Here is a 24,571-nt window from a genome sequence, read left to right on the forward strand (position 1 = left end):
CATTTCTCAAAGGACAGTGGTACATACCCCAAACCTAGCTAGTGAGCACGCCACACAATATCTAAAAAAATGTCACAACATCCTTGTTTTATTAAACTTAAAATCCACCCCTTAATTTCATTCTCATGTCCTAAGACTTAAATCCTACAATATATGTTTTTGATTAAGACAATAACGTGACTAAAATAAATACACATTGTTGTTTCACATAGATTTAGTAATGCTAGTGTCCGGTCTCTGTGAGCTTAACAAGTAATGCTAGTGTCCAAAAAGAGACTCGAACCAACCAATTTAGACCTAATTTAGAACCGTCAACCCCGGAAATTCAAATATTCCAATCAGAGAGTTGAATCCTCTGCATCACACTTTCCATACACTCTACTCTATCTTCCTGTACCTTTCTCGAATTTTACTCTTTGACGCTACTCTCACTCCTACCTCCCTTTGTATTGTGCAAGAAAGCATCCAAATTCCAACAACAGTGGCCTATATTTTTGGAAAATTGCTTTCTCCATTTCAAAACTGTCCATTCCCTTATCTTAGCGGGAGTTAACTCATGTTTGACATTTTTCACGCGGACACTTTTAAGACCAGTTAACCCGACTTAAAAAGTGATCGAGCCGATCTTAAACATGTCAGCTTAAGTTAACTCACGTTGTAAAATGCCTGGCGTTTAAAAGAGAGAAGAACATTTTTCATATTTTTGTCAACAATGCAGTGTCAAGCAGTCGAATGAATGAAGACCGATTGTTTTCTCTTTTGCATAGACTTCATCAGCAGAGACCTGTCTATGCAAATTTCAAAAACATGTCTAATCCTAACATCAGTTTTAGTATATTTCAATAACATAAAATAGTTTTATTTCAATATTAAATTGTACATATAAGTTTAATTAAAAAAAATAAATAGTGCCTACGCTCATACAGTAGTAATTTGAATTTGATAAAGGATAATTAAAAAGAGGCTAAAATATGGTATTGGTCCCTGCAAAATGGGCCAGTTTTGGTTTTAGTCCCTGCAAATTTTTTTTTTATAGTTTTTGGTCGCTGCAAAAATAGGCCAGTTTTGGTTTTAGTCCCTGCAATTTTTTTTTTTATAGTTTTTGGTCCCTGCAAAAATAGGCCAGTTTTGGTTTTAGTCCCTGCAAATTTTTTTTTATAGTTTTTGGTCCCTGCAAAAATTTTTGTTTTTGGAAATAGTCTCTGACCCCAATTATGTGATGATTTGTCACTTTTGTGCATATGTGGCATATGTGTTTACTTAATAAAAAGAATATTATTTTTTATAATTTATATAACAATAATTATTTTTTTATTTATAAAAGTGACAAATCATCACATAACTGGGGTCAGGGACTATTTCCAAAAACAAATTTTTTTGCAAGGACCAAAAACTATAAAAAAAAATTGCAGGGACTAAAACCAAAACTGACCTATTTTTGCAGGGACCAAAAACTATAAAAAAAATTTGCAGGGACTAAAACCAAAACTGACCTATTTTGCAGGGACCAATACCATATTTTAGCCTTAAAAAGATAAACAAAATCCTGAAAGTGTTTATTGTTTTAGTCTAAAAGTAAGGACTTGTAACTCCTCCGATTTTATTTAACTTGACATGTGAAGTTATTTTAATGGTCTTACTTTTATATACAAATGAGTTATAATTACTAGAATATCCTTTACTACAATAATTATCCCATTAAATTTGTATTGAAATTATGCACTCAACTGGAAAAATACTTTACTTATTTTTTTTTTTTTTAAATGAGAATTGTTTTTTCTTTTCAATAAGACATGAGGAAGTACAGAAATGAATGAATTTATTTATCATTATTCAGTGCGCTGCTGCTACACCCGTGGCAAATGGCAAAGGTTCCACCATTTAGACTAAGGCAACTATTTTCACCGTGTACAATTACTTCATTATCACGGCTCCATTGCCATAATTCAACTTTTAACTCTGAACGGAGATATCATATATAAGGCCTTCAGCAAAATTTTCTAGGGTAAATTAAGGTCAATGCACTTATGCAGATCACATTATTATGTGCACAGAAACGGTAGATCTGAAGTTTTGTACCGTACTTTTGATGTTTCACATTCTTCACACGCCATGCAACTTGTGCATGTTAAACCCTAAAATGTGTAAACAGAAAAGCCTTGTGTGCTATACATAATTTACCTAGCAAGGCATACACATGCACAAACACTTGGACGTTGGTCTGCTGCACCACTAAAGATTAAGTTAACTAGCGCTCCACACATTTTGGTTGAGTTCTGCTTTAGAGCTTCAGAGCCTGTTAATCACCATAAGTTGGTTGGCTAGTTTTCATTGACTGCATCAATGCCATTATGCATTTCTTATACTTATCAAAGAATTGTTATCAGGGTTCAACTTCAACTGACTGTTGAATTGTCTCTGATTCAACTCCAACTGACAGTTCAACTGGCTCTGATTCAACCCCATCTACAAGAGCATATACCACTGCTGTTCTACAAGGTGCATAAACGAGGAAGGAACGAGGCCGGTCATCATACCATCCTTCCTGTAAAATCATCCAAGAGAATCCAAAGAGTTTGTTAATTCCACCGGGAGAACCCAAAATGGTAAAACCATGTCCCCAAGAATGTAAAAAAAAGATACTCCCTCCGTTTCAAAATGAGTGTCGCTTTAGCCAATTGCACACAAATTAAGAAATGGAATGAAATAATCACTAGACATAACACTTTTACTAAACTGCCCTTACTTTATAAGAAAAAGACAAACTTAAAGTTGCATTGAAAATTGTGAGAGAAAAGTTGGAGAGGGTAAATTGGAAGAATAAAAATAAAGTTGTATTGGAAATGTAAAGCGACATTCATTTTGAAACAAATTTTTTTGGCTAAAGTGACACTCATTTTGAAACGGAGGGAGTAACAAAATAGAAACACAAACAATACAAGCACGCTTGTGTGTCCACACCTTGAACATTTTCACAAAGAAACAAGTTTAGAGAAGTCCCTTACCGAAGTGAAGTACTCAGCAGTATGATTGAGCCTATTGAAGCCACCAAACAAGGACTCATCTGAATCCAAGACAATCTGTGAAAAGGAAAGGCATAATCCACCAATAAGAGGTTAAACATATTCCCAAATATTGGAACAGAAAAGTAAAGTATAATCAGTATTGATTATCTCATGTTGCACACATTAACATTCACCGTCAGTAGAAGTCTCGTATCAAAAGATGAAAAGAACATATGCTCTCTAAAGCAAATGAATTCAATAATAATATACTTCCACAATAAGAAAGAAGATTAAAATTGGTTCACTTGAGGGTTTAGTAATTGGAAATTACTTGATCCAAATATCACACTTTCCTGGATCAGGGTATGGGTTAGGAGACTAATCAGACACGTGATGAAAATGATGTTTCTTAGGATAAAATTGCGTATCATAGCTTTGCATAATTGTAAAGGACTTTTATTGTTACTACTTTAGTCTTGCCAGAGTAATAATACATAGATAGTACCTTATATTTCCCTGGCTTTAAACAGCCAACTTTGTAATCTGAATAACTGTTGGTCCAGTGAAAATTGAATACAAAGACCAGGTTGTCCCTTTCGAAGATTATAACTCTGTCGCCTTCATTTTTCCTTGAAATATATTGGTGCTCAGAAATCATGAACTGCACCAAAGGTAGGCACACTTAATTTTCCTTAACTGCTTAGTTATTAAAAACCAAAAAATAATATTAACCCCTATCTCATTTGTGAGAAAAAAACCTAGGTTGAATACTATCTGCAAAATAAAAAAAATAAAAAAATAAGTTGCATAACACTGCAGATAGAGCTTGTCTTGAAATGAGTAGAAATCAAGACTGATTTCACAAAGTGTGTATTATTGTTATTCAAAACCAACTTCCTACAAGTTATCTCTAAATCAATGATGAGCAACAAACTTCAAATGACAAGCAGATAGGCATTTCATTGACATATAAAATAGTAGATAACAAAATTTGAAAACTTACACCATATCTTTCTTCTAGGTGCTGCATAGCTCGATCAAATTCTTGCATTCCATGATATCTTAGATATTCTGCATCACCCTGATTAAGAAACATAGATGATCATTTTTGTAGCCTTTGAACTAATGCCTTGGTAAGTTTTTCATTTATTTTTTCCTAGAAGCCTTAGAAATTCTGATGGCTTATGATGTATACATGTACCTCACTGCTGAATGTCAAAGCAATGCAGATAATAAACAACATAGTTTAATAGCTATGATGCATAGGTACGGGTGCGGTACCCGGTACGGGTACTGGTACGTAATACGGCAAATTTGAAAAAATGAAGGTACGGGTACGTTGGTATAAAACATCAAAAAAAAGATTTTTCAAGTGAATTACTACACTTCTATCATCATGTTACTTGAGAGTTTTATTTTTTTCATGCATCCCCTTTACTATTTTCATCAAAAGCAAGATAATTTTGGTTATTTTTTCAAAGCCCTTACGTTTTTGTTGCACAAACTACGACGAAATAACTAAGTAAAAATAGGTACGGTTCGGTACTAAGTTACGAGTACCATACGCGTACCCGGTACGGGTGCGTACCCGGTACCAGTACTTCTCCATGTTTGGAGTACCCATGCTTCAGAGTTTAATAGTTTCATCCTATATCTCTCAGATTTTATCAGGCAAAAGCTCGTCATAATCATTTTGTATTTTTAGTTCTATATTCAAGCATCTTGTCATACATTGTGTTGTATGCTAGTTTCCATCTGTCTCACTCCACATGTCCATATGCTAGCAAGTAGCAACTTCATTTGAGTTTCATGGCATGTGAAACTTTTCAACATTTCATCTGTCCAGTCATCTAAATTACAGACACCACAAACTTAAATGCATCTGCAATACCTAGTCATATGTGCTATAGTTTCCATGTTTGGAGTACCCATGCTTCAGAGTTTAATAGTTTCATCCTATATCTCTCAGATTTTATCAGGCAAAAGCTCGTCATAATCATTTTGTATTTTTAGTTCTATATTCAAGCATCTTGTCATACATTGTGTTGTATGCTAGTTTCCATCTGTCTCACTCCACATGTCCATATGCTAGCAAGTAGCAACTTCATTTGAGTTTCATGGCATGTGAAACTTTTCAACATTTCATCTGTCCAGTCATCTAAATTACAGACACCACAAACTTAAATGCATCTGCAATACCTAGTCATATGTGCTATAGTTTGTTTGTTACTCTGTATTTCAACAATTCATATATCATCTTTCTTTAGTAACTCCAAACTAAAATTGCAAAGTGAATTTCTGGAAATATGAAACATGCATATATTGCAATAACAATGAAATCCATGCTGATTTGGTAATTTAGGTAAGATAACAAGAGCAACCAACATCATCAACCATGCTGCAGAAAGAGATCACACTTTTGCTTATTCTCAACAGAAAGGCTAATCCTTGTGGTAATATATGTTTACTCAATATATATCATAGTCTACATCTAGCTCAGAGAAATTAAATTAGTGCAATCATATTCAGAAAGACGAAGGAGTTGGCGAGGGATTTCTTTTGAATAAACAATTATTTGCAAAAAAAGATTCTTTTTGGTGTAAAATGTCAGGGTGTGCAGTCCATTTTAAACGGTTACATATCCATGTCAAAACAAAATCAGGTTAATTAAAATAGGTTTTGTAAACCAGTCCATTTTAAACGGATGGGTATTTAGTTGGGTTATTGTCTTACATACGGATAGATATCTATATCCTCTGTCACTCTCAACTTAGCTTCTTTTTTTGATCGTTCCATTTTCCTCTACCGTTCACAACATCGATTGTCACAGCAATAAATCTCTGCCACGTTCTGTAGTGGTGCTACTGAAGTGGTTCATAGAGAGCAACAGAGATCGGGGATGCTGGAAAATAGAAATCTGACATAGTCTTGGAATTTTTTGAAGCTCAGGTAGCCACGTTGTGGCGGCCGTCAACCAGATCTGCGACTGCGGCTTCGTGGTGGCTCATGGTGCTCCTCATGGTTCGGATATGGATGATGTGGGTTCACAGATCTGCAATGATTTACTATCACTGCCCTTTGAAATGGCTGCAAAAGACTGCCATAAACGACGATCAGTTCGTATGGGTGCTGTGGCAATGATTAGCAATGAGCCTGGAATTCCTTTTGTTGAGCTTAACAGTAGAATTCCATCTGTTTTCATAGCAGTAAGCCACTAACTATCAAATAGCACTAGACATGATTTTCATTGTGTTTGATGTATCTTTGATGAATAGGACTTAGCCTCTTCATGTTGACATTCATTCTGATGGCAGAACAAACTTGATCTCATATTTTGTATTGGTTAAAAACCAGATTTGGAACTGGAACCGGATTCAGCACTGGTTTGAACCCAAATTGAGATGAGAAATGTGTTATTGGTTTAAAAATCCAATCCACCAAGTGGCTATCAAATGGATATGGATAGGTTTTTATGAAATTAGTTATTTTGCACAGCCCTATAAAAAATTGTCTTCAATAGTAAGGGATTGGGTTATATAAAGGGTCAATCACAGTTACATGCATGTTAAATGGCCAGGGAGAATATTGACTTAATTTACAACACAAAACTGGAAAACCTATTACACATTCTCTGGTTCCTTTGAGACACTTTTGTTTGATGATTTTACCATTATATCCTCCGAATAAGGATCGGAAAAATGTTAGTATATGGCACTCATTCTTCAAATCTACTTGAATCATGTATGCAAATGATATCTACAGTAAGCTTTATAATCAATCAGCAGTAAGATCAAACGTGTTTCACCACCAAGTAGTTCTCAACTAACTGAAACCCCATGACAACAAACGTTGGATATAAAGTAGTACTTGCACAAGTTGTGAATGAAGGAACCAGAAACTTACCAAGTCAAATCTACGCCTGCATTTATCATAACTGTTGTTATTCCCAGGAACTACTGTGCCATTAGGAAGATGTTGATCACCCCTTGGAAAATCGATCCACTCTGAACAGAACAATAATAAATTATCAAACTTAATTTATCATTGATTTGGTAACAGCAAATCCAACAACTTCTCAAATTGTCAAATAATTATGATTTTTCTAATAAATAATAAAAAGAATTAAGTCAAATAAACTTACCAGGATGGCCGAATTCATTCCCCATAAAATTTAAATACCCTTCACCACCAAGGCCCATAGTAATAAGCCTAATCATTTTGTGTAATGCAATTCCACGATCAATTAGAGGAGTAGATGGTCTGTCTAAAGCCATGAAGTCATACATATCCTGAAGCAGCCAACAGAGCATAAGTAAAATGTAAATGTCCAATGACAAACTACAGCAATTACCATTTATTAAACAAAAGCAATAATCCTTAATGATTTCACAGAAGCTAAAGAACCTAACGAATTCAAGAAACAGCGAGAGAATCAATGGATGCCTAAGTTCAACAACACTCATCTACATACTTAGAGGCTGATTGCAAATGCGTACGAGAAGTTTCCACAAGATTTATAGAAGTCAAGAAAATTTGATTTATATGCTACAAAAAATAACTTCACTGCAACATAAGTTCCCAATCTCTTCTTAAAAAAAAAAAGAGAGATAGCTATGATCCAGAATAAGTTCTTCTAGCATAATTGAAACACACAATATATTCAAGAGCTACGCACCTTGTCCATCAACCAAAATGCTAGTGTCTTGTCACCAACCAAGGCTTGGTCATGACTTTCAGCATAAACCACACATTTTTCTAGCCACCTTCTGTTTGTCAGTGTGTGGACTATATCACCCATTCTCCAATCTTCATCTTTTTTCCTACATAAAAAACGATATGGCTGAAATTACGGCAAGAGTTTTGAACGGATATAGGATTTGATTTGCATAATAGTTTCCAACAAAAAGACATAATTCGATGCAGGCTTCAATTGATGGTTGCAACGTTGAGATACAGAAAATGTTGTATCTCCGGATGCAAAAAATTAGATAACACACTACCAAGCTCTGTGCATTGAAGGAATACTTACATGCAATATATTCAAACAGAATTATTCTTCATTTACATTTGGACGTCACCTTAAACTTTGGAGGTTATGTTATATAAGAATATTCACCATTAGGCATATAAGAGCCCAAACTTCTTAGCAATAACATATTCTATATGTATGCTCGTAACCAACAAAACAAAAACCCATGCTATATCTGATTTGCTTATACTAAGGGCAGCCCGGCACTAAAGCTCCCGCATACGCAGGGTTCGGGAAGGGGTCCCACCACTTTAGTGTAATGTACGCAGTGTTACCCTGTTTTTTTACACGAGGCTGTTTCCAGCCTTTCAGTCACGTGACAACAACTTTACCGTTGTGCCAAGGCCTCCCCTTTTGAACATATATAATATTTCTGGGCTCATCAATGCAGATTGGAAAGACATTAGAACTTCATATCTAATTATGATTTATCTGAGATTCTAAACTTGATGCAAATTGATAAAAAAAAATGAACGTAATGTACTCCTTTAGGTTAGAGTACTTCAGTGATTTAGTTTTCTGATTCTCTTGCAATAAATGAACAATTCAATACTACAAACTATGCAAGAAGGTTTAATATCTTAAGACACCAAAAGAGAATCTAATATTTGTAATCCAAAGATGATAAAAGACCCTAGATAAACTATAAGTCTAATAAAAAATATAATTCTAGCAAATCATAAATACATATAAAAAACTAGATAAATCCTAATAAAAAATAATCTAATAATATGTTTTTCTATTCTGCATTGCCCATTCACAAATGTTTTAGCATTAACATTATTTGTAGTCCAATGGCAATGAAGGATCAAATAAATACGAGCCCATCTCTAGTCTTTCTTTTGGGTTACTTTTTTAATTTTTATTTCTATCATTTTGTTGCACCATGTCGTGGTTCGTTCATGTTTTGATATAACGATAGAAAAATCGATAGCTAGAAATTCCATTTTACACAAATGCACTATATTTGTAATCATAAGACATCCCACGGACAGGATTATTTGAAAGAAACCATGATATGATGTATTCGCACTGCAGAATAAGAATAAAAGATTACTTAAGAAGCTCAATCCACTTGTCGGCAACGGCCATATGCAAGCGATAGTTAAAGCCAATCCCACCATCTTGAGTCGGAAGGCAGAATGTTGGCATTCCACTCACCTGGAAATGGAAAGAAAATTGTAACATCAACTGCTAATTTTAATTGAGTCAAGTAGAGGGTGTTCAAACACCATACTATCAGGTAAGGATGGAGAGACAATAACATTTATGAGATCACAATTAATCAACTCCTAATACAGTTTAAATGAAGTATAACTTAATTAGCGTAAAACTTGAGAGAACGACATACATCTTCACCAATTGAAACAGCTTCAGGATAGAGCCCATGAATGAGATCATTAACAAGCATCAGGTAAACCACAGCTTCAACATCAGTTGCAAAACCAAAATACTCATTGTAATTTCCAGTAAAAGATACCTGCAGCAAGGTTCAAGAATCTTTTTAAGGAAAAAAAGTTAACGATAGAAAAACAGAAATAATCCTATATCTGATTGAAATGAGAACCCTTTTCTTCAAAGGACAACCGCAACTATAATATATTTCAACAGTTATTTTGAAATTGTTTCCTTTTTTTTATTTTTTTATATATCAACTTCTCTTTGTCCTCTCAAATCTGATTATCTGGGTTGAGGTATCTCTCTGTATCAGAGATCGCATTGTTGTCCTATAGTAAACTGACTATATGTTATTATAAAAATTGTAAAAATCATCCACAATGCAAAACGATCCCTGTTTAAAATCTATAGCATTCAATAATCCTGATTGGTGCTATTGTCCTTTACAGAATCATATACTTATACTATATTTCTATCCAACTCATTAACCTCTTGATCTTTCTTAACAGTTTCTCTTAATAAGTTTTTCTAGGTCTTCCTATGCCTCCCTTTGTTCTCCTATTCATATATATATATATATTTACTTACTAAAAAAAATGTAGGCTACTTAGATCCTTGTTTCAGTGCTCTACTTAACGCGAAGAGTGGGGAGGAAGCTAGTAGGGGAGAACCTAAATTGTCCACTCCACTATTGAACAATTTTTCAATTATTAAGCAGGTTATGTCCATGCATTGGTGTATGTATGTATGTAGACCCATCAAGCTGTAAAACTATCATTCAGAGAAGAAAAAAAATTTGCATGAAGGAAGAAGATTTAGAGAGGAAAGAAGTAAAAGAGGAGGACATATCTACAACAAAAGAACGTAAGAAAACAAACAGGACCATAAAACAATAAGGTTACCCAATTCTCTGCACTGTTCTGACAATAATACAAAATGTTATTTAAAATTTCAACCCTTTTTTCTTCACTTGGAAATACTATAATCCATGATTACCAAGTAAGAATGCAGCCAGGTTATCTTAGAATACCATAAATTTAAAGACCAGACACAAAAACCAACTAGAATGTACCTGCAGTCCATGATGAGTGTACATCATTGATGTGACACCATCAAATCGAAACCCATCAAACTTATATTCATCCAGCCACCATCTAGCATTTGAAAGTAGATACCTTAGGACCTAATTAAGAAAATAAGTCACTATCGACCAGAAGGGCATAGAAGAATCATGATTGAAGTCTATATTCATAACAATGTCAATGAACTCTGGGAATAGCACTTACTTCCCAGCTTCCATAGTTAAAAAGGCGAGAATCCCACATCCAATGATAACCCCGTGAACCAGAATGGAAATAATGAGCATCAGTTCCATCAAACATGTTGAGGCCATCCAATGTATTACTTGATGCATGGCTACAGTCATCAGATATTGGTAATCAGGTCTAAGAAGCAGATTAAATACCATCAATAAGATCTTGCACTATCATTCATGTAGTGATAGACAATGATACAATTGAAAAATAAGAACTAGAGATATTTTAGTAATAAGACTCCGATTGTGAAGATTTATTCTAGGAGGAAGCCCACACACAAATTTATATGGGCCTGGTGTAGAACTTGTTAATTAAGTAAAATTATAAATTAGAGAGGAAGTGAAAGTAGTGTACATTCGGTTACCATTTTCCTATCCTCTCTACTCTAATTATTTTATTTTCTATTTCCCTGTAAATATTTCTCTGTTGGGAAAGCATTCCCAGAGCTGGTTGTCGGTGGGTTGGAAAGAAGGGCTACATATGGAGGGACTGACAGGAAAGACTGAGTAAAGTGTCGTAGAGTGCATCTTCCGGGACCTTGACTCCCAGGGTCGGTGCTATGATAGGGACTTGGATATTTAAGAGTGCCTAAGTCCCACATCGAGTAGTATGAGATGTTTAATTGCTTGGTTCTTCCCCCTTGACAGCTAGCTTTTAAGGGAGGGTCTCCAAGTTCTTACATGCTTGTCAAGATATTTCCAGAAAAATGAAAATAATATATAGCGTGTAAGGTATAAAGATTACCTATGTACAATATCCATCAGAACAAGCAGGCCTAGTTCATGGGCTCTGTCTATCAGAGACTTAAGATCTTCTGGAGTTCCAAACCGACTGCTAGGTGCAAAGAAGTTAGTAACATGGTACCTGCATCACGCAGAACAATATTTTTAAAGTCAGGCCATCAATTTTAGGAGGGAGACACTAATGCGCTAAGAAACAAGAAATATAGAACACAAAACGGCCTGTTATTCTTTGAATCGCATTGGAACCATCAGCATTTTGGGATGGGGAAAAATCAATGATTAATGAAAACAATGGATAGGGACTCTAGAAGAGTTACCCAAAGCTAGCATAGTAAGAATGTTCTTGGATAGCCATAATCTGAACAGCATTATAGCCAAGCTTTTTAATGCGAGGCAGTACATCATCTCTAAAATTGGCATATGTGTTGATTTTTGGCTCCTGCACCACATGGTTCAAAGCATTATTAATAACAGAAATAACACTACCTCTAAATAGACACTCCATTGAACTTTATAGATGAACTCTCTTTTATTAAGCAAACTATTCTGTATTTAAATCTGAAAGACACTGATTGTATGAATGATACCAATGTCTTCATTACAAGGAAATAATTCAATGAAGAAATTTATTTTACAAAAATCTAAAGCCTTGTTGCATGTAACAAATAATGCCTTTCAATTAGCATTTAGTGGAAGTGTAAGGAATCAGTTTAACTAGCCTTACTTTTATGAACAGTAAGATCATTTCACTTTAATGTAAAGATAAATGTTGTAATTTCAAAACAAGTAACTATTTGCAGCAATGAACCATGATGTTGCTTGGGTTGGCAAAAAAACAATTTTAGTCCTTGACATTTTGCCATTGATGATACACAACAACAATACTTTCTGATGTAATAGAGAGTATAAAGTACGCACCGGGCTACTCATCCCAACGTGTGCCTCATATATCCTAATTGATTGTGGTCGCTTTGGCTGTGGATGTTTGAAGACATATTTTTCCTGTAAAAAGAGAAAAATATAAACCACTTAACACAATAGTGCATGACAGAAAAATCAGAAGTCAACAATTAAGTAACCGACACATATTATATTGAATAGCACCTAAGGCCTGTACTTTGTAGTTGTACATATAGCCGGTAAACTGTTACTGATAAATAATTATATTAATTTATATACATATATCTTAACAGAACTACTTCCATAATGTTCTGCAATCTGGCACTTGCAAAACGTAGTTACAAAAATGTTGCAGCTTTGTCTAGTTTTTTGGGTCATTAATAATAATTAAGTAATAAGGAGAGATTAGTACAAATTTTCTTTTAGGCTTTGTTTGGGAGTTTGGAGGGGAGGGGAAGGAAGGGTTTTGGGGGGTGGGAAGTATAGAGAGAAATGGAGAAATCTTTCACATTTTTTTGAAAGAGTGTTTTTTTAGAGAATGATAAACTAATGCTTATGATTCATATATTTTTAATATTAAGAATATTTTAACAACATCAAATAAATTTGAAAAATTCATATAAACCCTCCTAAACCCCCCAAAACCCTCTTCCAATACAACTTTTTAGTTCCCCAAATGAGGAGAGTTGTGTTATGAAGAAAAATTAACCCCCCAAAACCCTCCTCTCCCAATGTACTCTATTTCTTCCACTTGCTCCTTCCTTTTTTCCAAAACTCTCCCCTCCCTTCCCCTCTAAACTCGCAAACAAAGCATTAAGGGGAAAATTAATGAACCCTCATAATATAAAAATGGGTTAATAAAGTAAACGGTCCCTATAGATATCCAAACTTTCGTTTCTAGTCCCTAAAAAAAAATCGCACTTTTTAGTCCTTGTAGCATTTTCAGGGACCAAAAATGCTAACGGAAAATTTTACAAGGACTAAAAAGGCTGATGGAAAATTTTATAGGGACTAAAATTGCTGACGCAAAATTTTACAGGGACTAAAAAATGCGATTTTTTTTGTAGGCACTAAAAACAAAATTCTGAATATTTATAGGGACCACTTAAGTAATTAACCCTATAAAAATTTAAAGTAAAAAAGCTCAGAGTGGCTGATTGCTTTAAATACTATAAAGCAATCAACCTCATTGTAGTGTATGTCATTGATATAAAAGTCCCCTTGAAACCCCCACAAATAGATCACCAAAGAAAGGTCATAAATATGAGTAGATACAATTCTATCCCATGAAAAATGTAAGGGGGAAACAGATATTTAGATTGATAATCTCTTTTTCTATGCTTAGCCTGCATGGAAGAAATGTAGAATCTTACCTCCTCTGGGGGATCATAGTATATTCCATTATATGGAATTTCACCAGGAGCCTGTACAGAGAATTTGATCCAAGCAGGAATTGAGTCCTTGATTCCAGAGGGTGTATCCATGTGGATCTACAAATATATATTTACGAAATATTTAGTTTACATTTCATAAAAATACCCGTAGGCTTAGTTCAAGACAAGAAGAAACGTTTGACATGTATGGTCCTGGCTAAATTGCTGTCATATTTACTTTTTTAGGATAAAAAAACATATAATAAGAGAGAAATTTGCAATCTACATCAGACAAGAATAAGATATGTCCTAGTAAAAGAAACATAAAACCATAGTCACATAATTCGTTGACTTTCTAGGGAACCGCGTACCAATACGTACGCACCAGTTCGCCATTCGTTTGCGTATTGGTACGCCAAAATTCGCTCATGAATTCTCTGAAAAGAGCGTACCGAGGCAAACTATACATCCCACAGAAAAAATTTAGACTAATTTAATTCAATGCTACTTTGAAAGTAGAAAGAAATTAGTAATTACTACTTTCAAAAAATCCAAACGCCAATGGCCCACTCTTTCATTTTAGTGTACTGCAGTACACATGGCAGTGGATAGCTGTGGTAGTGGATGGATGTGTTGGGGACTGTATTTATAAACTTACTCACCTCTCAATGTTAGAAAATCTTTCGATGTGGGACATGTTAGTAAAACACATGCTATTTTTCTATGTTAGATAAACCTCTCCATGAAACATCACAGGTCCATCTTCCTTAGGTAGGAAAGAATAAAAAATGTACGACGAACCCATAACGTACCGGCTATGTATACCCCCCACGTACCGAATTCTTTGAAAGTTACGAACCACGTACCCGAACCCGTACCACGTACCGAAGCGAATTGCGAACCGTGTGACTATGCATAAAACCAAATATGAAGAAGAAACATTTAACACTTAAAAACCAAATATGAACACAAAAATAGATCAACTAGCCTAGCTTGCCAATCTCCTTCAAAACTAGCGTGGTTTGCAAAAAAGTATGGTCATTTCAAAATAACAGCCATACTTGTATTGGACTATCTGTGTTGAACACTTCACATACTCCTAGCTAAATTCTAGAATATTTATTTTGTGAATTCGTATACCGATACAAATGAGAGTACCATAACAATTGCATAAATGATACCATTTAGTCATTTATACACACTTCAATGACTCATGCAAAGTTTTAAAATATCGATCTCTCATTTAAGTTGTATTTACAAAAAAAAAAAAATTGTTTCCAGAAAAATTGTAAAATCAATTTTAATGAGCTTGTATGATTAGGCTCCCCTCCAGGGTGCTGAGCTTCCCATGCACAATTCCTTAAGATAACATCTTTTCAACTCATCCTTAAAAAATCTAAAAGGAAGAAATAATACAAAATAAAAATAAAAATTATGGAACATAGAGATGGATAATTTCAGAAGACAATCTAACCATCGAATAATATTTTCCTTTTCTTGTTAGTGTTATAAGAGACGTCATTCTTCTTGATACATGCAAGGAATTTCATGTTCTTTCTCAAAGCAATTCTTGATAAAAAGTAAAAATATCTGAAAAAATTATGTGGAACCAGTTCACATATTTGGAAAAATCTTCATAATTTTTAATACGAGATTCATTATCCAAAAAATATTCAAAATACCAACAATAAAGGAAATAAAAAGAAAGACCATAACCCAGTGTTGTTAAATAGTGGCGGAATTTGATCAAATCGTTATTGTTCCGCAATACGCTATTCAGTACTAAATATTGTCAAATAGCGGCGCTATAGCCATGTTGCATAGTGGAATTTGAACAAACTGCTATTTTTTGCGGTCCGCAATCGACAACATTGCTATAACCAATGACTATATGAAACATATGTGAAGATCATCAAACTCCTAAAAAAAATCTTTTCAGGAGAAAATTACCTTGACTCGAGAACCATGAGGAATTGGTGATGAACCATCGGCATTATTTGGCAAGAAGATCTCCCACACACCAAAATCGTCCTGTTTGACAAAACAAGAGCATTTTAAAAATTTCAAAATCAATACAATTGTCAACTAAATCTAAGTAAGGATGTCCAATATGCAGGGCTAGGAGTCTGCAAGATTTGTTATATCATTACATCTATCCATCCATACAGGGTATGACTTCTCTTAGCATTTGGTTGGGTTGTAACAATCACATTTACATTCCTCCATGAATCATAGGTCTCAAACAAATACAGATTCCAGGTCATAATAAATGAAGTACATTGATCCAATTCAATTTTACAAAGAATGAGTAGGACAGAACAAGAGGGGAACGGAAGTGAGATTCTAGGTCAAAGTTAAACGGATGGAGAAAAAATAAGAAGATGAAAGCAAAAGACTTTTTAATGAACATATTTAAACAACAAAGAGAAATTAAGAATTACATACCCGGGTCATTACATCTGCATTTGGATTCCAATTGTTGAAATCTCCAACTAATGCTGCTGACTGAAGAGGCAACCGATAATATCCAGAATGGTTGCAGAGGAAATAAAATTCAGTTATACTTTGACTGATTAAAATGAATTGTATTGAAGTTTAAAGACAAGTTACATGCACGGTATTCAAAACCATATTGTCTCCGAGTTTTGTTTGAAAATATATAATGATAGAATTGAAAAAGGAAGCTGAGGGAAGAGATACAGACAGCTACTTAAAAAAAATACGCTAATGTCTCCTCATGTAGATCTGGACTTGATCTTTCCAATAGAATGCCTTTTTGTTTTCTACCCAAATAAACTGATTTCATGTACTTTGGAATTACTACAATCATTATATAGACAATAGGACAGTAACTACAGTCTATAAGTGCAGCTGTAAATCAAGTAAATGTATGAGTTTGACCACGTAAACAAGACAAAGTTCAATAGAGCATATTTCCTTTAAGCTACTAAGAGCCTTTAAGCTACTAAGAGAACTCCATTAAATTCTAAATAACTATAAGATACATGTAAACATTGAACTACAAGGCACTTTGATTGAAGCAGAATTGAGAATTTATATCTAAATTAAAAACCCTCGTGACTTTGCCAAGAAAGCATAGATATTGCAAAATAGTAGTCATAACGTGTTGGACACTTAATGGACACTTCAAATACTCCCAGTTTCATTTTATATCTCTGTACTTCAAATTTTTGAACTCATACAATCAGCAATACAAATGGCGAAATGGGAGCAAAGGCAAATGTGTGTTATACAGTTCCCGCCATAGCAGTTGAGGTCCAAGGCAGGGTCGGATCTATTGCAAATCATGCCTACGATTTTAAAATGTTTTTATCGCCATATTTCGTGTTGTATCTGTGCTTTTAAAACTCTACAAAGTAATTTGAACACAAACTAGAACAGGGGTTTATACCAATAATTAAAATGAAGTATACCTTAGCTCCAGGTGCCCACTCTCTGTAAGTAATGCCTGTAGCACTGCAAACAAAAGCTTGTAGTCATCAAAGACCATATCAATCAAGTGGAAATTAGGCATGCAATAATTTCCTTTTTAAGCACATTTACTGTTTGACTATCAAACCTTACACTATGAAATTACTTAAATTATAAATAAAAGCTTGTATTAAGTTTTAAGCTTGTTAATGATGGTTTAAAAACCTGAGTATGTTTTGTGGAGCAGTATTATAAAAAGGGCAACCCGGTGCACTGAAGCTCCCGCATATGCAGGGTCCGGGAAGGGTCCCACCATTTGGTGTATTGTACGCAGCCTTACCCTGTTTTTACACAAGAGGCTGTTTCCAGGACTTGAACCCGTGACCTTACGGTCACATGACAACAACTTTACCAGTTGCGCCAAGGTTACCCCTCGTGGAGCAGTATTATATGGTTCAAAATTTTTCCTTCATCATTAACAAGCTTAAAACTTAATACAATTTAGTTTTAATTTAAGTGTTAAAATATCTATGTAATATCTCACAATCATGATTACATTATTCGTGTATTCCCTGTATTCCAGAAACCTAAAATTCAATAAAGTTTACTCTAGCTGCCATTTTGATTTCTTCTTGTAATTGGATTAGTGCGTATGAGTTGCAGCATTAGTGCATTGTACAAGGCTTAGTCCAAGAATGTTTCCAATCTAGAGCATGTTCTTTGATTGACCGGCATTAGATATGTTTAATAGACTTTGCAAAAATCATCTTAACAAAAAGTTATTAGTAACTTATGACACAGAAGGGAGGGGGGGAGGGGGATTGACTGACCAAAATAAGTGCAACATAATACCTGCGTGTGAAGCCTAACTTTTCGTACCCACGAGAAAATGCATCAAGACCACCTTCATACTTGTCAATTTCCTCCCGAATTTTTTTGTACTGTCCATAGCTGTGATTTGAGAAAAATATATATATTTCAGCGAAAATCAGGCTTTGGTTTCACACATGGTATGTTGAGAATTAAAAGCACAAAATTAGTAGGGGGAAACACGAAAATTAACATGCTGAACAGTATGTTAATCAAATAATTGTGAGGCAAAAAATTGAACAACTAATTTGTTTTCTGGATTTTGGATTGGTAAGGTATACATCATATTAAATTATTATGCTAGCATTGATAACAGTAGCTTAAATATATATACCCACTATAACCAGGAATTCCGATACACCTTTTTATTTGTCCATTGCCAATTAATTACTTCAAGCCATTCAAATGATACTCAAGTGAGCACCATTGCATAACTGACAACAATAAATCTGTCTTATCCACCTAAGTGAAGTGAGCTACATGATGGACCAACAGTGTAACTCGGTTCTGTCCAATTACATAGCTCATGCAATGAATGAAAACAGTTCTTTGAATATATGATTTGATGGAACATTGCTGCTATGCTTTTTGGCAGAACTATACAACACATGAAACAATACAAACACACACACACACACACACACACACACACACACACACACACACACACACACACACACACACACACACACACATTATGAGCCACATGTAATGAACTACACTCTCATTTTAGTCATACTCTTAAATTGAACATTAAAATGACAGATCTCTGTAAAAGAAGTCCAAGACAGCGGACAACTCATCTGAAAGCAGTATCCCACTATTACCTCTTAGCTAACCACCAAGAGCACATACAACAAGCTAATTGTCATTCTCCCCCCAATATAACAGCATGAAATATGAAACTTCAATTACATGATAATTATAGCCCCGCAACATTCAAAACTTTGCATTCGTTATTTCATTCAGAAAATCGAGTACTTGCTTCACCTATATTGGAGTTAGCTTACCGGAAATCAAGATGCTGACGGTGAGCTTGTAAAAATGTATCAATCTCATATATTTTCTGTCCAGCACCAGGTGGAGGAATGACCTTAGGTTTATCTGTTTTTACTTTCTTGTCTGAATGAACCGATGTCTTCTTGGCTTGAGCGTCAGTGTTAACATCCACAAGTGATGATGACATAACAGAACCTTTGTCATCCCCGACCTCTCTATAACTGCTAGCTGCTTCATCAACATTGTACTTATTCTCATCTTTCATGGTTAAATCCTCCAAGTTCTGAAAAGACTAAAATATGCATTCGGCTAAGAACATTGAAAGAAATTTATGAGTTCTACAAAATACCTATTCTAAGATCAGTAATAACTAATAAACAGAAATCGCAATCAAATTAACAAACCAAATGCATTTATAGGCATGCTACTAACCTATAGAAATACAGAGTAGAATTAAGAAAGAAGACCAAGTGCATGCTGCCTACACACAATGGCTATATAGTAATGATATTTGTACAACCATTTTGTGACAACCTTCTTCTTCTCTCTTCTTATTGGTCAAAAACAATAGAGAAAGAGAAAAAGGAAATGAGAGAGTAACAACAAAATGAGTATGAGAGTTGTCCAAAAATTGTCACAAAATGGTTGTACAAATATCATTTCTCATATATATGACTACCAGCAAAACAGTGGCAACTTATTCTGAAGATGCCTAAGTTGGGAAAGATTGATAAAGTTTGGAATGTCAATGAAAATGTATCGGTCAAAGTTGAAATAACATTCTAATTTTCTAAATAGATTTCACATATCGGAATTCATTTGAACCAAAGATCAAAATTATGCGTACAAATCTGCAGTGATGACGGAAAAACAACTGTCAAACTTTCATTTGTACTCTCATATTTTGGGTGCTATATAGCAATAAACACTCTTCATATGTTTTTTCTCTATCCACTAGAATCTTTATTTGCTCATAGATACATACATACAATCAACTAATAAAAACTATGCTGAAACTCAAGTATACTGCACAACTTTAGCATTTAAAATACCTCACAGTTTCATAAATTCCTCAAATGAATACTACAATCCCTATGAGGTGAAAGACATGCAACAAACAGCATATGGATTATATATATAAACATATTCGACATGGAGAAGAAGAAAGCACCTGTGCATCCTCTGAGGTTATATCAGGATTTTCTAGTTGATCTGTCACGGATGCTGAGTTATCTTGATCTTCAGGAATAAGTACTTTATCAGATTCAGCAATTGTGGAAGATTTGGTTTCAGAATCATGAGAAAATTTTGCATATAGGGAAGTCTCTGAAAGAAACCATATATTATATCAGCGAGGTTTCACAACTATGTTGAACATGCGCAAACTAGATTGTACTTTATGTTCATCCAGAGTAAAAGTTACATATCACAGTCTTTGCCATTTCTATTTTCAGCATTACTGCATACGTGAAATGTAAACTGATAATTTCACATTGTTTTTTAGTATAATGTTTTATTCAAAGATTGCCAGTCAGATTATATACTATTTCCCTTTCAATATCAAATCGCAGACAATTAAGAATCAATCAATCAATTGATATTCTCAATAAACAGTAAAAGAGTGAAGTAACATCATTCAACTACAAACTTTTTGCAAAAAATCTTGCAACGAATATTCCAAGAACATTCTCCCAACTCATTCATTCATAGCCAATACAAATATCAAAGCAGAAACTGCATATATGTTAAAAATAAAAGAATCAGATTCTACAGGTGTACTCCATTACTGTAGTCAATAAAGTACTGGTGCTGAATTTTAAATGCTCGGTTTATCACTCGTGCTAAAACACACATACACATCAAGCATCCCAATCCATAACAAACTCAGAACGCGTAAAAAACAGCGCTACGCCAAAGTCCTTACCTCAAAAAATCATGAAATCGAGCAAATCACCAGAATCTCATAGTTCAGTTTCCTAATCCCTACTAAAATAGAATCAAAACCAGTCCTACCTAGTCAATTCAACAGCATCAACAGAATCTCTGCTTCAAATGATCTTAAATTAAAAATCAGTATTAAAACAGGATCAAAACGTAGTTCTACCTACGAAATTGAACATTATCAACCAAATTTCACAATTGAGCTTCGCTCAAACGAAAATCAAAACGAAGTCAAACAAGTTTCAACCAATGCATGTTTTAAACGATCAAAATAGCATTAATCCGAATTAGCATAATGTAACGGAAATGAAAACGCATTAAGACAAAAAACGAGGTAGATTCATTACTCGAGAATGATGAGGAATTCTTCTTGAGAAAGAAGGAGTGAGAAGAAGAAGTTCTGCGATCGCCACCGCGTAAGCTGGACTTATTCAGAGAAGGAACAACGGGAAATCGAATTCCTGAAATGGTATAAACCATCTTCTTCTATTCTACCAGCTTAGGGTTTATATATTGTGAAGAAGAATAAGAAGAAGAAGCGCGTTGTTTAAGAACGGATCCAAAGTTTGTAAAAAGTGTTAAGAGAAATGTGACATGATATGATAGTGAAAATGAGTTGCATTAATTTCTTGAAAGAATAAACGATTTGATATTTAATTTAATTTAATGATGATGGTAAGAAAATGATTTGATTAATGTACGGTGAAGAATGGCGTTATCTGGGTGGAGAAGTGAGGAGTGATGTTGCTACGTGTGAGTATAAGAGTTGAGTTTAGCATGGTGATTGGGGTTGTGGGACCCACTTGGCTCTGTTTACGAATTAATTCTGACCGTTTATTGTTTTCCCAAACATACAATTAGGGCCCGCTTTGGATATGAAATGACTGGCTATTGGTGTGAGTTTCCTTTCTTAGGGTACTGTACTGTGTAGTGAGTGTTGAGTATTTTTGTTGGAAAGCAATGGGGAAAGGGGGTGCTAGTAAAAAGGATCTTTTGGCTTGTGAGTGTACTAGGAGTATATCCCTTTTGAATCTTCTTTGACTTTCTTTCAAATTCTTACACTAATTATGATTTTTTTTCTGTGGTGGTCGAAGTTTGAACTCAGAAACTTATATATATATTATGCATTGTCTATATCAATTGAGCTAAACTCACGAGGACACGTTAATTATGATCCTTTTCAAGTTTAGATGCTTTCAATTTGTAATAAACTTAATCTTGTTTGGATGATTAGGTTACTCCAACGCTTTTACTTTAATTTACTCCCCTTTTTTTCCCATAACAAGTGATCCATTTATATAAAAAATAATCCTAAAATGAATGGTCAATTTTCATTTTCAATGTAATATTAATTTTTCCAATTATACATTGTAATAATACTAATCACTCTCATTTAATTTTGTCAAAAAAAAAATCACTCTCATTTAATCATCACTCATTTAATCAATATCTTTCAATTCGCATTTATGTTAATTATGAAACCACCAATATTTGACAAGAGCACTTAGAATCATTCTTTTCTCTATTTCACTTATACATTTTTCTTAATATGTGTAAAACGATCAAATGATGCACTTATTTTGGAATGAATGGAATACTTAGGAGCATTTATTAAAAAAACACAATCAATTTTCATAATCAATTTGAGTCATTGATATAAAAATGTATCCGGATATAAATCATTAGTATGATACCCGTGTCAAGTACAGAGAATTAATATACTTGTTTAAATTTAATAAAAAACTATTATTTTAAATTGAATTGAAAATTAATGTGCGCGCGCTTGCGTGCATGCTTGTGTATGTGGGGGTGGGGGTATGATATTTAAGCTATATACATTTCAAATCATGTTTAAGCTGAATAAAGATCTATTGCCATCTCATCCAAGTGCTATTGAGGGTATGATATTGTCTTGTAGAGAGAAGAGAAAAATTATCTTGCATTAAACACAAGATAAAAAGAGGTAGTGTTTGTCCTTTTAAAAAAAAAATTGATCATGATTTGATGATATTTGATGGTAGTATTTGATAATTTTTTAGGAATTAGTTTTTCTTTTTTAATAAATACAAAAATTACTCTTTCCATATATGTTTTTTTGAAAAAGGATATTATTATCTTCAGTAGATTGAACGTCTTTCAACCTCAATTTAATGTACGTTTGATATTATAGTGAATTTGTCGAAATCATTAAATACCAAACATACATTTAAATATTGTTGTTGAAACTCAATTATTTTTATCATAAAGTTCCCTTTGAGAAAAATATCGAAAATGAACAAAGATCAATATTAAGATATTAAGCGTTCGAAGAATACAATAATAAGTTTGTTATACTTTTTTATGTGAATGTATGTATCAGCTGTGCGTAACTACGAAGATTTATTTCTTGAATCTTATGCCCCATATGACAATAACACTGTTTAAAATTTTAACATTGTCGCATGTGTAACACCCCGTTTTCCCAACATGAAAATTTCATTTAAAATCAGAGTATTTTGATCACAACGGAATGTCACATACTTCAATTAAATCATAAAAATAATAATAATTATCCTTCAAATTCAACATCATGAAAAATCTTAAACTATTGCAGCGGAAAATAGTTCAACATTTAAAAGTCTTGGCACGCAGGCCTTATTGAAAAATCTCATAAATTAGTTCATAAAAGAGACACGTAAGGAATAGAAGTAAAAGCAAGCCCCCATCCCGTTACGTATCAGAGCACCTAGACACCAACTGAGAGTCCACTCATGAACGCCTCTAATCTTTATTACCTGCACATTACCCACGGTCGAGGCAACATATACGCAGAAGGGGTGAGATTTCATAATCAATACATTAAGCATATAATCCAATAAAATGCATTTAACAACTTAAACATTAATAACATATCAACAATTAACAATTAGCATAATTTTTCATTACATAACAAATACAATCATCAATACCATTACTAATTCTCATCACAAATCATAATCAACTTAACACTCAACTTGACGACACAACTCATCCTTGACCATGCAACTCTATCAACTCGACAACATCTTGACAACTTAAACATCATGAACCTCTTGATATGCAAATGCATTTGGTACCAATACAGAGCATCAAACTCCCAACCAACTTATATGAGCGTAATTAGGCTCTTCAGGGCATCAAGCCCCCAACATAGTGAGCAAAAGCTCCAGGGCATCAAGCCCTCACCAATCATGTGAATGACTAAGCATTCCAGGGCATCAAGCCCTCAACCAACTTATATGAGTATGCAAAGGACTCAACTTCCAACAACTTAGACAACGACGTGTACAACTCATACGACTCATAATCATGGACAACTTCTTAAATTCCAACAACATAGACCGACTCATGCAACCTCAAGACACTAACAGTCGACAACAGAAAACAGCAGCAACATACAACAATTAACAACGCTTGAATGTGTTAACATTCACATAAGGAATTAATTACATCAATATAAATATCATAAAACATCATTATAGCATTCATGCAGCAACACTTCTAATTTTCAGTCACCATAACAGACTTCTGGAGCTTATGAAAGCAT

The 24,571-nt window shown here is 34.1% G+C and overlaps 1 protein-coding gene across 2 annotated transcripts; it reads right to left on the reverse strand.

Moving 5' to 3' along the window:
* Positions 1 to 1,951: 1,951 nt before the first annotated feature.
* SBE2.1 (starch branching enzyme 2.1) lies at positions 1,952 to 21,637 on the reverse strand. 2 transcript variants are annotated; one of them, XM_085725840.1, is made up of 22 exons: positions 21,354 to 21,637; positions 20,237 to 20,391; positions 19,077 to 19,348; positions 18,049 to 18,147; positions 17,199 to 17,241; positions 16,210 to 16,269; positions 15,715 to 15,795; positions 13,765 to 13,881; positions 12,410 to 12,493; positions 11,809 to 11,930; positions 11,493 to 11,612; positions 10,719 to 10,848; positions 10,505 to 10,615; positions 9,386 to 9,514; positions 9,092 to 9,195; positions 7,681 to 7,825; positions 7,147 to 7,294; positions 6,909 to 7,009; positions 4,009 to 4,086; positions 3,511 to 3,666; positions 3,006 to 3,080; positions 1,952 to 2,545 (listed from the first exon to the last, which is right to left on the reverse strand). In XM_085725840.1, exons 1-22 carry the CDS (start codon positions 21,484 to 21,486, stop codon positions 2,384 to 2,386), a joined length of 2,625 nt encoding a protein of 874 aa, XP_085581966.1. In that variant the 5' UTR covers positions 21,487 to 21,637; the 3' UTR covers positions 1,952 to 2,383. The 2 variants fall into 2 exon arrangements, with proteins under 2 accessions (XP_085581966.1, XP_085581964.1); XM_085725838.1 differs by having other exon boundaries at positions 19,077 to 19,357.
* Between the last annotated feature and the right edge of the window lie 2,934 nt (positions 21,638 to 24,571).

The sequence above is a fragment of the Medicago sativa genome, chromosome 7 (genome assembly GCF_051527215.1).
Source record: "Medicago sativa cultivar Bolivia chromosome 7, Bolivia_mono, whole genome shotgun sequence".
NCBI classification, from domain to species: Eukaryota; Viridiplantae; Streptophyta; class Magnoliopsida; order Fabales; family Fabaceae; genus Medicago; species Medicago sativa.